Source organism: Macrotis lagotis, chromosome 1, assembly GCF_037893015.1.
Source record: "Macrotis lagotis isolate mMagLag1 chromosome 1, bilby.v1.9.chrom.fasta, whole genome shotgun sequence".
Taxonomy (NCBI): Eukaryota; Metazoa; Chordata; class Mammalia; order Peramelemorphia; family Peramelidae; genus Macrotis; species Macrotis lagotis.
In genome coordinates, this window is record NC_133658.1 from 867,417,309 (window position 1) to 867,431,265 (window position 13,957).

Genomic DNA, 13,957 nt, shown 5'->3' on the forward strand with positions numbered 1-13,957 from the left:
TGGAGGTGATGCCATGACAAGCACATGCATTGGTTTTGAGTGAGAGGTGCTATACTACATCACTTTCTCTTCCAGAGCTATCTGGGTCCAATAACCAGATATAAATCAGGACAACTGGGGATGGTCCTGGATAAGAGGCAATCAGGGTTAAGGGACTTGCTCAAGGTCACACAGCTAGTGAGTATCAAGTGTCTGAGGCCAATTTGATCTCATTCCCTGACTCCAAGGCCAGTGGTCTATCCACTGTGCCATCATATATTTGCTCTTGTGCTCTAACAGCCCTTCCAACTCTGACATCCTGTGTTCTAAGGGTCCTCCTGATCCTGATGTTCTGTGTTCTAGGGCCCTCCCAGTTCTGACATTTTCTATTCAAAGGCCCTTACAGATCTGATATTCTCTCTCTCCTAGAGCCCCTTTGAGCTTTAACATCCTAAATACCAGGATATTTATTTTCTGCCTGGGAACCAAACTCTCCTCGTGGTGCATTCCTCTGCAATGCTCAGAGGAGCCAACAGTCCTGCCACAAATGCTGTCAGTGAAACTGTGAATGTAAGCTGTTCCCAGTTCCCATCCTCCTTATCTGCTCTGCCTTTGCAGCCTCGGGGCTTGAGCTCAGGCTACCTATTGTGAACTGAAATTGTGGTCTCTGAAGGTTACCTGCAATTACCCATCTCCTTCCTCCCTGAATCAAAACCCCACCCCTCCAATGAAGCTGCTGCCCCGCCCCTGCCCCTGCCCTTACCCCCCCCTCCCCTTCATGTACTGAAACCATCCTCATGAGACCCTCAGCCAAACATCCTAAGGCTTAGTCACTCCCTGGGAAAGAGAGAGAGAGAGAGAGGGAAAAAAAAAGTTTCAGATAGAAGCAACCTGGTAGTTTGGCAGGGAGACCTACAGGGTTGGGGGAAGGAGCTGGAAAGGGAATCTGCCTGAAGATCTAGAGTGAGTCTGGGTTGCCCAAGTGGGTTGGGTTTGGGAGGCAGCCCAAGCACCAATCCTTTCTCCTTCCATCAAGCTCAATGGGAAAGGTTGGGCTGTCTGGAAGCCCCAGCTTGCCACTTATCTTAGAGCGAGGTTGGCTTTTGGATAGATAGCATTGGGGTTTTGGAGGAAGTTAGCTTTCTCTTGAACTGAGGAGTTTTTAAATTTGAAGTATGGAGCTTCAGGCTTCAAGAGGCAGCAAGGTGTACCAGCTGTGTGATCTTGGCCAAATCACTTCCTCTTTGAGCCTGACTCCTCATCTGGAAAATGGGCGTAATCTTTCCCGGCGCTGTGCTGAAGGAAATGCTCAGTGAACTTGAAAGCCCTAGAGAAATGTCTTCCTCTTCTTTCTAATTGAGGGGTGACTCCATGGAGTCTGTGCCTCTTAAGATGGATGCCCAAGCACAAAGAGAATGGTGGGAAACTGCCTATATTATGAGGGCAAAATTGGGCCAGTCTGAGAAATGGTGACATCCTGCCTGGCTCCAGCAGAAGAGGTGACCCTCCTCAAGACTTTGACAGGCTCTCCAAAAAAAGAGACTCTTACAAACTTTGCCTTGAAGCACCCAGCCCTTAAGGACTTGTCTGGTGTAAAGGGAAGCTCTTTCCTTTTTACAGGTCTGAGATCTGTAGGGAGGATGGGAGGGCACCAGAGTCTTTGCCTCCCAGCTTTCTTGAATGAAGTTTAACTCCATTGGGTAGGTGAGGAGAGGGAGGAGGGAGGGAAAGACACAAGGCGGTCATCCTAAACTCCTAGCATCCCATCCAGGGCCTGGGTCAAAGTCTGGATTGGGGCAGGCCAACTTTAACCAGTTATCACATCATATCATATCATATCATATCATATCATATCATATCATATCATATCATATCATATCAATCATATCATATCACATCATATCATATCATATCATTTCATACCATATCCCATCCCACTCATCACATTACATCATATCATATCAATCATATCAAACCACATCCCATCCCTTCCATAATATCACATCACATCATGTCAATCATATGCTATCTCATCCCATTATATTACATCACATCATAGCATAGCATATCAATCACATCATATCATACCACATTCCATTATATCATACCATATAGACACCACACAAAACATATTATATCATATAATGCCATACATCATATAATATCACATCATAAATCACATTATATCATACCCTCCCATGCCATATTATATCCTTCCATTTCACCTCACATCATATCCTATGCAAAAAGAATCTTAAAACACAGAATGTCAGACCTGGAAGGTGTTTTAAGATATAGATATCAAAGCCCAGAAGGATCTTAGAACAGAATACATTTACACATAGAATTCAGAAGATTAGAACCTGGAATAGTAGAACTGGAAGGGACCTCAGACCATGGGCATGGTAGAGACCAGGATGTCAGCACCAGGAGGGACCTGAGACCCACTCCAGTCCTCCCCCCAATTTTACAGAGTAGACATCTGGAGATGTGGTTCTGAAGAAGAGAATAGGTTTAAAAGAAAGGAGCCACAGCTTCCAGAGAAAAAGACCCTGGGAACAGCCGTTCAAGAAAACTCCCTCAGTAATTCAGTTGGCTTTTGGCACCCAGCGATCCCTTTCAGAAAGTTCCCCCAAAGCCTGAAGCATTTGGTTTGCAAATTACAGAAGCCCCCCTCTCTCCCTTTAGAAAAGGAGCAAGGGGAGGCATGAGATAGATAGAGAGAGAGAGAGATAGATAGATAGATAGAGAGAGAGAGAGAGAGAGAGAGAGAGAGAGAGTTTCTGTGTGTGTGTGTGTGTGTGTGTGTGTGTGTGTGTGTGTGTGTGTGTGTGTAGAAATCTCCTGGCTCCCCAGGGCCTCTCCCAGGGTGCCAAGGCTGTCTGCTAAGAATCTTCCCATCGAGTTTCAGTCTTGGACTCCCCTGCCCGGGCTCGAAACTGCTCTAGGGGGAAAAAACTCTCTTTTTCCCAGGGAAACAGCCTGTACTCTTGCCCTAGGGGGGGCCTGTCCAGACACGCATGGAGCCAGAGAGAGTCTCTGCCCATTCATTTACCCTTACAAATGACTCTCTGGTTCCAACCCACACAAGCCAGGAAAGTCTGGCCGCCCGGAGAGTGGAGGGGAGCCGGGCTGGGGCTCCCCTGGGGCCCGGGGACCCCGGGACGGGCTCTCGGTACTCACTCCACTTCATTCGACATGTTCTCCCAGCTTTCCAAATCTTCCAAGACCTTCCCCAAGCTGGCGGATGGGACCAACTGTTCTCTTCTAAATCCTGCCCAATACAGACATGGCCCGTGGAGTGAATGTTTGATTTATGGTCGGGTTGCTGTGTAGGTATTTTGCTGACAGGTTGGCTCCCCGAAGGGCGGCTCCTGATTGGCTGAGGAGACAGGTGCCCGAGAAGGCAGGTACACCTCAACAGGTGCAACTGTTAACCCTCTCCCCGCCGGAGCCTGGCCCAGCTAGGTCAGATCTCCGTCTGGGTGGAGCCTTAGCCGATTCCTTTCTCGGTAAGGGGGCGGGGGTGGAGAAAGGGAGGAGGGAGGGAAGGAAAAAATAGCACTCTGAAAAACAGCACAACTGGGAGAGGAAAAATACAGGGACAACCAGGGAGCTCGTCTGAGGGACACGGTTAAATGTGCCTGGCCAAGGCTTGGCAGCTGACGTTATCTTGCCCACCTCCCCCCAAACACCCGAAACTCGGGAGCCTGGGCATCATCTTGCTGAATAGCTGGCGACTTGTGTGTGTGTATTGGCTGTCTCCCCAAATTTCCATCACTTTACACGAAGGGAACTAACTTTATTTGTGATCTGGGGGGAAAATCATCCCTTCTCTGGGGCTCCTCTTTCTCAGATGCCAGGTGGTCTCAAAGGGTCCTTTCGGTTCCAAATCTATGACTATGATTCTCTCTTGTAAGATCCTAGAATAGAAAGTATGCTGGACTCGAGTTCAAATCATGCCTATTACACTTATCTATGTGACTGGGGGCAACCAGCTTAACCTCCTTGAGTCTTAGTTTCTTCATCTAAAAAATCGGAATAATAATAATTATTTGGAGAAATCTAATAAATAATTAAATAAAATAAAAAACAATGTATTTCCTATCTTAGAGGTTTGTTCTAAGGATGCAATGAGATAATTTATTTCAAATGCTTCCGGAGCTTTAAAATGGAAAAGGAATATGTCTCAGTGAACATGATGTTCTAACATCCTGTGTTCCAAAATACTATCCCTTTTTATTTTCTAGATTCTACTGCTGAAACTTACAGTTCCAAAATTCGGTGCTTCTCAAAGTCTATGAAATCTATGCCACAGGCATATGCTCTCCTCTCTTTACCTCTTTTTTTTTTGTCTTTTATTGTCTCTCTCTCTCTCTCTCTCTCTCTCTCTCTCTCTCTCTCTCTCCTCCTCCTCCTCCTCCTCTCCTTCTCTCTCTTTCCTGTTTCTCTCTTTCCTGTTTCTCTCTTTCCCCCTCTGTCTCATTGTGTGTCTCTCTTCCCTTTCCTTTATGTTTCTTCCATCTGTCTTTCTCTCTGACACTGTGACTAACCCTTACTTTTATCTCTTTCTCTATGACTGTCTTTCAAGCCTCTCTCTCTCTTTCTTTCTCCCCTCCCTTTCATTCTCTTCCTCTTTCTCTCCCTTCTCCCTCTCTCTCTTCCTCTCTCTCTCTCCTCTCCCCTTCCTCTCCCCCTCTCCTTCCTCCTCCTCCTCCTTCCTCTCTCTCTCTCTCTCTCTCTGTTTTCTCTTTTCCTTTTTTCCGTCTTTGTCTCTCCCCCATCCCAACCCAACCTTATTTTTAGCTTTTCAGCAAACTCTTTCTTAGCTTGAAAGCCTCACCTTTTCCCATTCCTTCTTTTCATATTGGAAGGCAAGCTTTCATTAGTCTTTGCCATTCTTTCATTTTGGGGCTCAGGCCACATCCCTAGTAAATGGAAGTGAGCCCTTTCCATGACTTTTTTGGTTTAGGGAAGTGTGTGCGTGTGGGTTCCCTCAGATAGAGCTCCACCTGACCTGCCTCCAACCAGAAAGGGAACCCTTTTTCTTCTTGTAGCTCTGTTAGTAATGTGGGGCTCCCACTGGGGCAAGAAAGGGGGTGAGGAGGAAATCACTTTTCTTCCAGCAGCCTTGCAACCAGCTGTGAGGGTGTCAGATTGACTTGCAGGTGCCGGCTGTCAATCAAAAAAGAAATCTCTATCGATGTTACCCAAAGGACAAAAACTTCTCTGCACCTCCTATTGCTCATTTCCATGGTGGAGTTTCTATCACATGTGTTGCAATGAACAGGTGAAGGGCTAGGGAGGTGACTCATGCTGGCTGGGCTTAGGGAGGTGGATGGGATTCCGACTGGCAAGTCTGTGCTCGCCAAACATTTGTTTTAATGGTTCTTCTCCCTCTATCTCTGAATCCTTCACCCTTTCATCTCCATAGGCCATCTACAGACATCAGCAGCAACTCGAAATGACAGAGTGCTAGTATCACCCATCATAACCCCTCCCCCCCCAGTCCCAGCCCCCCCCCAATGATCCAGGTACTTTAGAAGACCATTTTGCTTCCAACATCCTTTTCTTTGGTCTTGCCAGTCTCTAACATTATCGGGGATAAGAACTGTCTCTGTAATTTCATTGTTTAGGACAGTGCCTGGCAAATAGTAGGCACTTAATAAATGCCTTTTGACTGTGCTTCTAAAGCTGGAGGAGACACAGGAGGTCATCTAGTCCAACCCCCTCACTTTATAGAGAAGGAAACCAAGGTCCAATTAGGTTAAGTAAAGGAGAAATAGAATTTGAACCCAGAGTACCAGACTCCAGAGTCAGACTTGTAGCTCTGGAAATTTTATATTCTATGAAATACTTCCCAAAGGGAAAAAAAGAGAAAATTACATAACTTTAGTATATATTTTATAGAAATATCAAGTTGTACATAATTGATTTATAGTTATTATATGCAGTTTTTTTATTATGTTGTGGGAATTCTTTGTTTTATTTCTTAAATTCAGAATAAAATTTTTAAAGTTGGGGAAAAAAGTATCTCCCAACTCTGAAATTTTATATTCTGTTGTTTTTTTTTTTGGGCAAGGCAATGGGGTTAAGTGATTTGCCCAAGGTCGCACAATTAGGCAATTATTAAGTATCTAAGGTCAAATTTGAACTCAGGTCCTCCCGGCTCCATGAAATTTTATATTCTAAGGCAATCATTACCTCAGACCTTTCATGATCTCAAGACCCTCCCAATTCTGATATTCTATGTTCTAGGAAACCTTCCCAGCTCTTGACATTCTTGATTCTAAGATATTTTCTAACTCTTTCTGTTGTTTTTCAGTATTTTCCAACTCTTTAGGACTTCATTTGGGATTTTCCTTGTCTGAAGTGGTTTGTTATTTCCTTCTTTAGCTCATTTTATAGATGAAGAAACTGAGGCAAACATGGTTAAGTGACTTGGTCTGGGTCACACAGCCAGGAAATTTCTGAGGACAGATTTGAACCCAGATCTTCCTGACTTCAGGCCTGGAGCTTGTATCCACTGAGCCACCTAACATCCCTTATTTTAGCTCTAATATTGTATAATCTAAAGTTCCCCCACACGAGATCTGATATTTTTATTCCCTAAACTGGGCTACCATTCTCTTCTATGATATCACTGCTTGGAGGGCAGTGACATCCATTTACCAAGACAAAATTTCTCAGTCCATCATTTTCTTTCCCTCTTGTAAAAAACCCTCATGGGGTCCCAGAGGTGATTCTGGAATTTTTAAAAGCTAAGTGGATGGAGCTTGAGGCATGGGAGGTCCTGCCAAGCTGGAAAGACTCTTGAATATGGGCCCAGCAACCAAACATAAGGTTGCCAACTGAGGCTTGGCCTTGCCCATTTGGCCTTGGAAGACTATGCTGGCCACAATGTGATAACATTTTAGGCCTTAGTAATTTTCAAAGTCTATGTACTTACTAAGTAAGGTCAAGATTGGCAAAATAAGATAATAGTGATTGAGATAATTAGTATCTAATATCTAATTAACTTAATCTAATTAATGATTAGTCAAGCAACTACTACTACTACTATTACTACTACTACCACTATTATTATTATTACCAGTCCTACCACCACTATTACTATTACTACCACTATTATCATTACATCACTACTACTACTACTACTACTACTACTACTAGTAGTCTTTCAGTGTTGAAGATGACTACACCAGCCAACCAAATGATTGGTAGTGTGAATTGTACAATTAGGTTTATTATATGTGTAAGACCTCCTTCACACATCCCTTTACCAGAATTTTTCCATTCCATGGTCTGATTGAAAGAAAACAGGACTATTGAAGATAATGTCTGCCCTTCATTCTTTTTTTTTATTTTTGGGTTGTTGTTTTTTTTTTTGCAAAGCAAACGGGGTTAAGTAGCTTGCCCAAGGCCACACAGCTAGGTAATTATTATGTGTCTGAGACCGGATTTGAAACCAGGTACTCCTGACTCCAGGGCTGGTGCTTTATCCACTATGCCACCTAGCCACCCCTGCCCTTCATTCTTGAAGAAGACCACAACATCAGGGAGGTGATGCTATGAGAAGCACATGAATTGGATTTGAGTGAGGGGGTGCTGTGCTAAGTCACCAGCCTCACTTTCTTCTCCAGAGCTATCACCAGATGTGAATCAGGATGACAGGAGATAGTCCTGGATGCGAGGCAATCAGGGTGAATGACTTGCCCAAGGTCACACAGCTAGTAAGGGTCAAGTGTTGAGGTAGGATTTGAACTCCCATCCTCTCCTATCAGTAAGGTGCCATGGTGCATCATCAAACTGCACACACACACACACACACACACACACACACACACACCCTTCATCTTCCTTACATCCACACAAACCCTACCAGGCAACTGTTTCAAGCAATATTATATCCATTAGATTGTAAGCTCCTTAAGGGCAGGGACTATGTTTTGCCTCTTTTTCTATCCTAAGCATTAAGCACAACACCTTGAACATAGTATATGCTTAATAAATTTTATTGATTTATTTTACAAATCAAGAAATGGAAAAAAAAAGAAATGGAGACTCAGAGAGAGAATTGACTTGTCAAAATTCAACAGAGCTATTAATTATCAAAATTGGGATTTGGAAACAGGTTTTTTCTGGAAACAAGCCCTCCAGTGTTTTTTCAAGAAACTTCAGGTATATTCTACTTTTTAATTATTTTTTTATTAATTTGTTATCAATCAATGAAATAATTATATTAATCAATTTTTGCTAATTAATAATTATCCATGATTATTTTAATGGCTTATAATTAACTATAAAATTAATTAATATAACTCATTTATATAATACCAATGATTACAAGAATTTTATGTACATCATTTCATTTGGTTTTGAGAACTACCTTCTATGTTCTAGTAGCAGCGCAAAATTATCCCTATTTCATAGGAGAGAAAACTTATGCCCACATATATGAATCAGTTTGCCTAAGTTCAGTCAAAAAGTCAACTATCATTCATTAACTAATCACCTACTATGCCCTAATAACTCCAAGTTTAAAAAGAAGCAACAAAAACAGTTCTGGCCCTTGAGGAGATCACATTCTAATGGAAGAAGCAAGAAAGCTTTGAGGGGAAGGCCAAAGCAGGCACAGAAGAATGGAAAAAGGTTTCTGTAGAAGGGGGAGTTTGAACAGATTCTTTGAAGGAGGCTCAGTATTCTCAGAGAAAAGAATATGAAAGAGAGGATTTGAGGTCAGCCAGTACATAGATGTTCTTTGATACTCTTTATTCTAATGTTCTAAGGCTTCTCCCAGCTCTGACATTCTGTTTTCCAAGGACCCTCCCAGCTCTGATATTCTGTGCTCTAAGGATCCTACCAGCTCTGACAGTCTATGATCTAAAGTATCTCCTAGTTCTAGGGCCTCAGATAATGGCTGATCACAAGGATGCTATTCAATATCCTGAATTAGGAAATTCTTCCTCAAAAGAATTCTGTAGACTAATCCCTCTACCACCCACAAGAGAGACCTTTACATGCTTCCACACAGTGATAAATCCCCTTTGCCCCCAGCATCCCCAGTGCCCTTGTGCCATTCTCTCCTTGTACCTCTGTACCATTCTCAAATGCTCAGAGACAGCCACAGAGATGTTCCATGATGTCAATGTCTTCCCTACCTCATGGTGGAGTGGGGAAGACCATACCCTTTGAGTCAGAAGGACCTGAACCCAAATCCCATTTCCAGTCCTTGCCAGTCATGTCTAGAATGTCAGGCAAGATATCTTTGAGTCTTAGCTTCTTCTTCTGTAAAATCACACTAATGATCACACTGGTCTGCCATGAGGAGAACACTTAGCAAAGCACAAGAAATAGGAATTATTGGATTGAATGACATGAACAATAAAAGGAGATGATTCTGGGTTCCCTAGACTTCTTCAGTACACTAATGAATGTGTAAGTGTGTGAGCATATGTATGTGTGTGTGTATGTGTGAGAGAGAGAGTGTTTGTGTTTGTGTGTGCATGTGTGAGAGAGAGAGAGACAGAGACAGAGTCAGAAAGAGGGAGGATAGAAATAGGGACAGAGAAAGGAAGAGTGACAGACAGAGGAAGATGAAAGTGATAAAGAGAGGGAAGAAGGGTGGGAAAGAGAGAAGGAAGAAGAGAGAGCTAGAAAGAAGGAAGGAGAGAGGAGAGGAGAGAGAAGGAAAAAAGAGAGAGAAGTGGGGAGAATGAGGAAGGAAGAGAACGATCTGATAAGACTTAAGATCTCTCTCGATAACATCAATAATAATCTTGACAAATCTAGGAGAATTCTGGAAATGTCAGTCAGTCACTCAATTATTCATCTTTGGATCTGGGATCCAGAGGATATAGGGAAGGAGTTGGGGTGTAGAGTCAGGAGTGGATCCAAAAGAGCATTTCTGTATTTTCTATTTTACTTGAGTTCAATTCATCTCTATGGACCTCAGTTTCCTTATCTGTAAAATGGAGCTGCATTTAGCAATTTCTAAACCCCCTTTCAGTTCTGTTTATGAAGTCTGAATGATTCTATGACCTAACATTCTTTTTTTCTTAGGCTTTCTTTTACTTTAAGCATAAGAATATGCCACTTTCATTTTTTAACTTTATTCTATTCTGATCTTAAGAGCTAAAACAAGCATTTCCATAACAGTAGAATAGAAAAAAAAAAGTTGCCCATGAAACTGCAAATCTATTATATACAACTTACTAATCCCTTTAAATATGTAATAAAATTATCATGTAACTTTTTCTCCCTCCCTCTCTCTCTCTCTCTCTCTCAAAGTCCAACACTTCCAGGGGAACCCCCCCACCTTGATTCTCCTAACTCCCAGACAATGCTGTCTTGTCTTTAGAGAATAGGTACTACACTTAGGATTTTATGGGTAGGGGCAATTCCTGGAAGAATCTAACCATGTAGGTCTTGGTATCAGTTCTGCAATTTATCACTTGAGAGAGTTTGATTTGTCTTGTTGAGGTTCCCTATTAGATGGTAAGCTCCATGAGGGCAAGAAAAATGAATTACCTAAATTTAGTATCCACAGATCCTGAGTACAGGACTCTTTTAAGAATAGTAAATTGACAAATACTTATTGAATAGCAATTTTTCCATTTAGACTAGACAACTGGGGAATAGAGTGTTGGAGTCTTGGGAGTGTTGGAGTTTGGGGAGTCAGGAAGACATGAGTCCAAATCGAGCCTCAGATACTTAATAGTTGTGTGACACTGCACAAGTTCCTTTACCTCTGCTGGCCTCCATTTCCTCAACTGTAAAATGGGGGAAATAATAGCAGCCCCCAGAGTTGTTGTGAGAATCAAATGAGATAAAAATTTGTAAAAAGCTTTGCAAGCCTTATTTGGACTTTATAAGCAAGCTATAAAGAGTTAGGTGGTTCATTGGATAGAGTACCTAGAGTCAGGAGGTTCTGAGTCCAGATTCAGCCTCAGACACTTATTAGCTGTGTGATTCTAGGTAAGTCACTTAATCCCATTTGCCTCAGTTTCCTCATTTGAAAAATGAAGAGTAGGAAATGGCAAACCATTCCAGTAGCTTTGGCAAGAAAACCCCAAATGCAGTCAAGGAGAGTTGAGAGGACTGAAAACAACCCAACAACAATAACCTTAGCTAAATAAATGTTACTGATTATAATGCTTACTGGTATTTAGAATTTTATCTCAGTTCATAGAGGAGGATCTCTGAATAATCCCTGTTTAAAGGTTCATTCATTTAACAGGTATTTATTCAATGACTACAACATGCCAGGCCCCACGCTTGGGCATGAGGGCATAGCTACTAGGGTCTTTTCATCAAATTAGGATCACTGAATTTAAGGACAAGAGTCCTTGGGACATAAAATGTCAGAGCTGGCTCTTAGAACCCAGAATGTCAGAGCAAGGAAGTCCTTAGAATATGGAATATCAGAACTGGGGGGACCTTATTAATTACTGAGATGATGAAACTAAGGCATTGAGAAGGGATGTGACATGCCCAACCTCACATAACCTAAGATCATAGGTCCCAAAGTGGAAGGAAACCTCATCTACCAATCTACCCTTTTATAGAAGACAGAACTTGGTCTCAAGGATGTTCATTAACTTTCCCTAAATCCTAAGGTAGGGATGGAGACTGAATTTAGATCAGGTTCTCTGATTTCAGAGCTCATTCACTTCACTGTAAAATGATTATAGAGACTTATACAAAGAGACTTACTCAAATCATTGGGCACTTAACCTGAAATTCCCAATTCAAATACAAAGGGAGAGGATCTGAGTGTTGGGGGGTGAGATAGGGGGAATAAGACCCATTCCCAGGTCCCTCAGACACATACACAGACACATACAAGAGATACATACATATACAGAGAAGCACACACACACACACACACACACACACACACACACACACACACACACTCACACTCCCCCTCCCCAAGAAGTTGGAATCCTTAGTGGGTCATGTCCAGGAATTCATTCTTAGGAAAGAAGATTCTGTCTGTGTCCTACCAGATGGAACCAGCATTGCCTTGCTCCAAGGAGGTGGCACAACCATCCAACCTCAACCCTAGCCAAGAGAGAGCTGGGCTGGAAAGAACAGATCTGAGCTGGATCCCACCCTGAGACAAGGCTAGGAGGTCTGTTAGCAGGTCTGCTGGCTCTTGGAGCCTCTTCTCAGCCGGGCCTCAGGGTTATCTCTCTGCTCATCACTAGCTTCAGTTGTTTAAAAAAAATGATCCTGTCATCTTTCCAATAAAAGGAGAGTTTGTAACTGAGGAAAGGCCATTAACAGGTCAGGTAAACAGCTCTTAAAAAATTCTCCACTCTTTATTTGGCCGTTGGATTCTCCATCTGGCTGGAAGCAGGCCTGGGGACAGGGAGAGGTCAGCAAGAAGCAACTAGGGGTCTGCTGCTCTGAGGATTCTTGCCAGGGATGGACTGAGGATGCCACCAGGGCTACAACTGTCCCTTGAGTACTGCAAATAGAGGCAACCTCGGCAAGAGGCAAGAAAGGAATAATGACCCAGGGAGGCAGTGGTTGGAGAAGAATAAAATTCCAGGATTTAAAGTTAGAAGGAAATGTAGAACATAGATTGTGAAGGCTGGAGGAGGCTTTAGAAGAGGAACATCAGAGCTGATGGAATCTTAGCTCATTGGCTATCAGAATGGAAAGGACCCAGGACAGTGAGTGTCAGAACAGAGAGGGCATGTAATATGACCCAATGGCCATCATTATATAGACAAGAAAGTTGAATTATTCAGAGGTGAAGTAACCTGTCCATTTCACACGGCATCAGGGAAATGCTTTGAACCCATGTCATAAGATCACAAGGGTAAGTTGGGTGGTATAGTGGAGAGACCACTGCGCTTCCTGATTTTGTCAGTTCAAATCCAGCTTCAGACACTTACTAGTTGTATAGCCTTGAACAAGTCACTTAACCTCAGTATCCTCATCTGTAAAATGAGCTGAGAAGGAAATGGCAAACCACTCCATTATCTCCAGCAAGAAAACTCTAAATGGTCTCATGAAGAGTTGGACATGACTGAAAAATAATTAAACACACATAAGATCACAAATTTAGAGCTGGAAAAGAACTTTGAGATCATCTAGCCTTTCATTTTACAGATGAGGAAACAAGCCTACAGAGCTAAAGTGATTTGTCCAAACTCTTGTAGCTAGGCAGTAGCAGGAGCAGCTTTTGAATTCAGATCCCCTAACTCCAAATTTAGGGTTCTTTCCATGATATCAGGCTACCTCTCTCTATGCAAACATAGCACTTTATTCTATGCTGTTTTGATCACTAGTTGTGTTACCAGTAGATAGTTACCTTGCCTGAAAATTCTTCTGATCCAGAACCTCTTTTTAGCAGAACATCAAATATCCACGAGGCATTCAATAGATTCCTGATTCAGTGTCAGTGGATCATGATGTTGGTACCAGTCAGATTCAATTCAATTCCAAATGTGTTTATTAGACTTCTTTTGGGTACAAAATGCAGGTAGATTCTGAATCTCCATACAAAGTTTAAATAAGGCACAATCCCTAGCCTCATGGACCTCAAATTTAGCCTCATAGATCTCATATCTAGTAGAGAGATGGGGTATAAAAAGATATAGCTTCAACAGACAGTATTACTGGAAAATTGGATTAGAGAAGTATAAGGTGGGAGGGGAGAAACAGAATAGATTTCCTTGGAGATGTGGTGTTTGAGTTAGGTTTTAAAGAACAGAGAGGAATTTGACCCATAAAGAGAGGGAGAGAGAGGACAGATGTGAGCAAAGGTTCAGAGAACTAAGCATATAAGAGCAGAAACAGAACCAGATTTAATAAATAAGAATAGGTAGGGGGATACCATAAGGCATAAGATAAAAGAAGACCTTTTATACCAGGCACAAGACGTGGGGACTAGATCTATAGTAAGAAAAATTATTATGGCAGTGACATGAAGGATGGAGGAGAGACTTTTGCAAGAGTCTGG

The 13,957-nt window shown here is 42.4% G+C and overlaps 1 protein-coding gene across 1 annotated transcript in view; it reads right to left on the minus strand.

Annotated features, from left to right (window-relative positions):
* Window positions 1–3,427, minus strand: part of GRHL3 (grainyhead like transcription factor 3) — a 47,934-nt gene extending 44,507 nt beyond the window's left edge. Inside the window, exon 1 of the mRNA XM_074218117.1 lies at window positions 3,163–3,427. Within this exon, the coding sequence (XP_074074218.1) occupies window positions 3,163–3,179 (17 nt within the window). The 5' untranslated portion in view covers window positions 3,180–3,427. The remainder of the gene's footprint in view (window positions 1–3,162) is intronic.
* Between the last annotated feature and the right edge of the window lie 10,530 nt (window positions 3,428–13,957).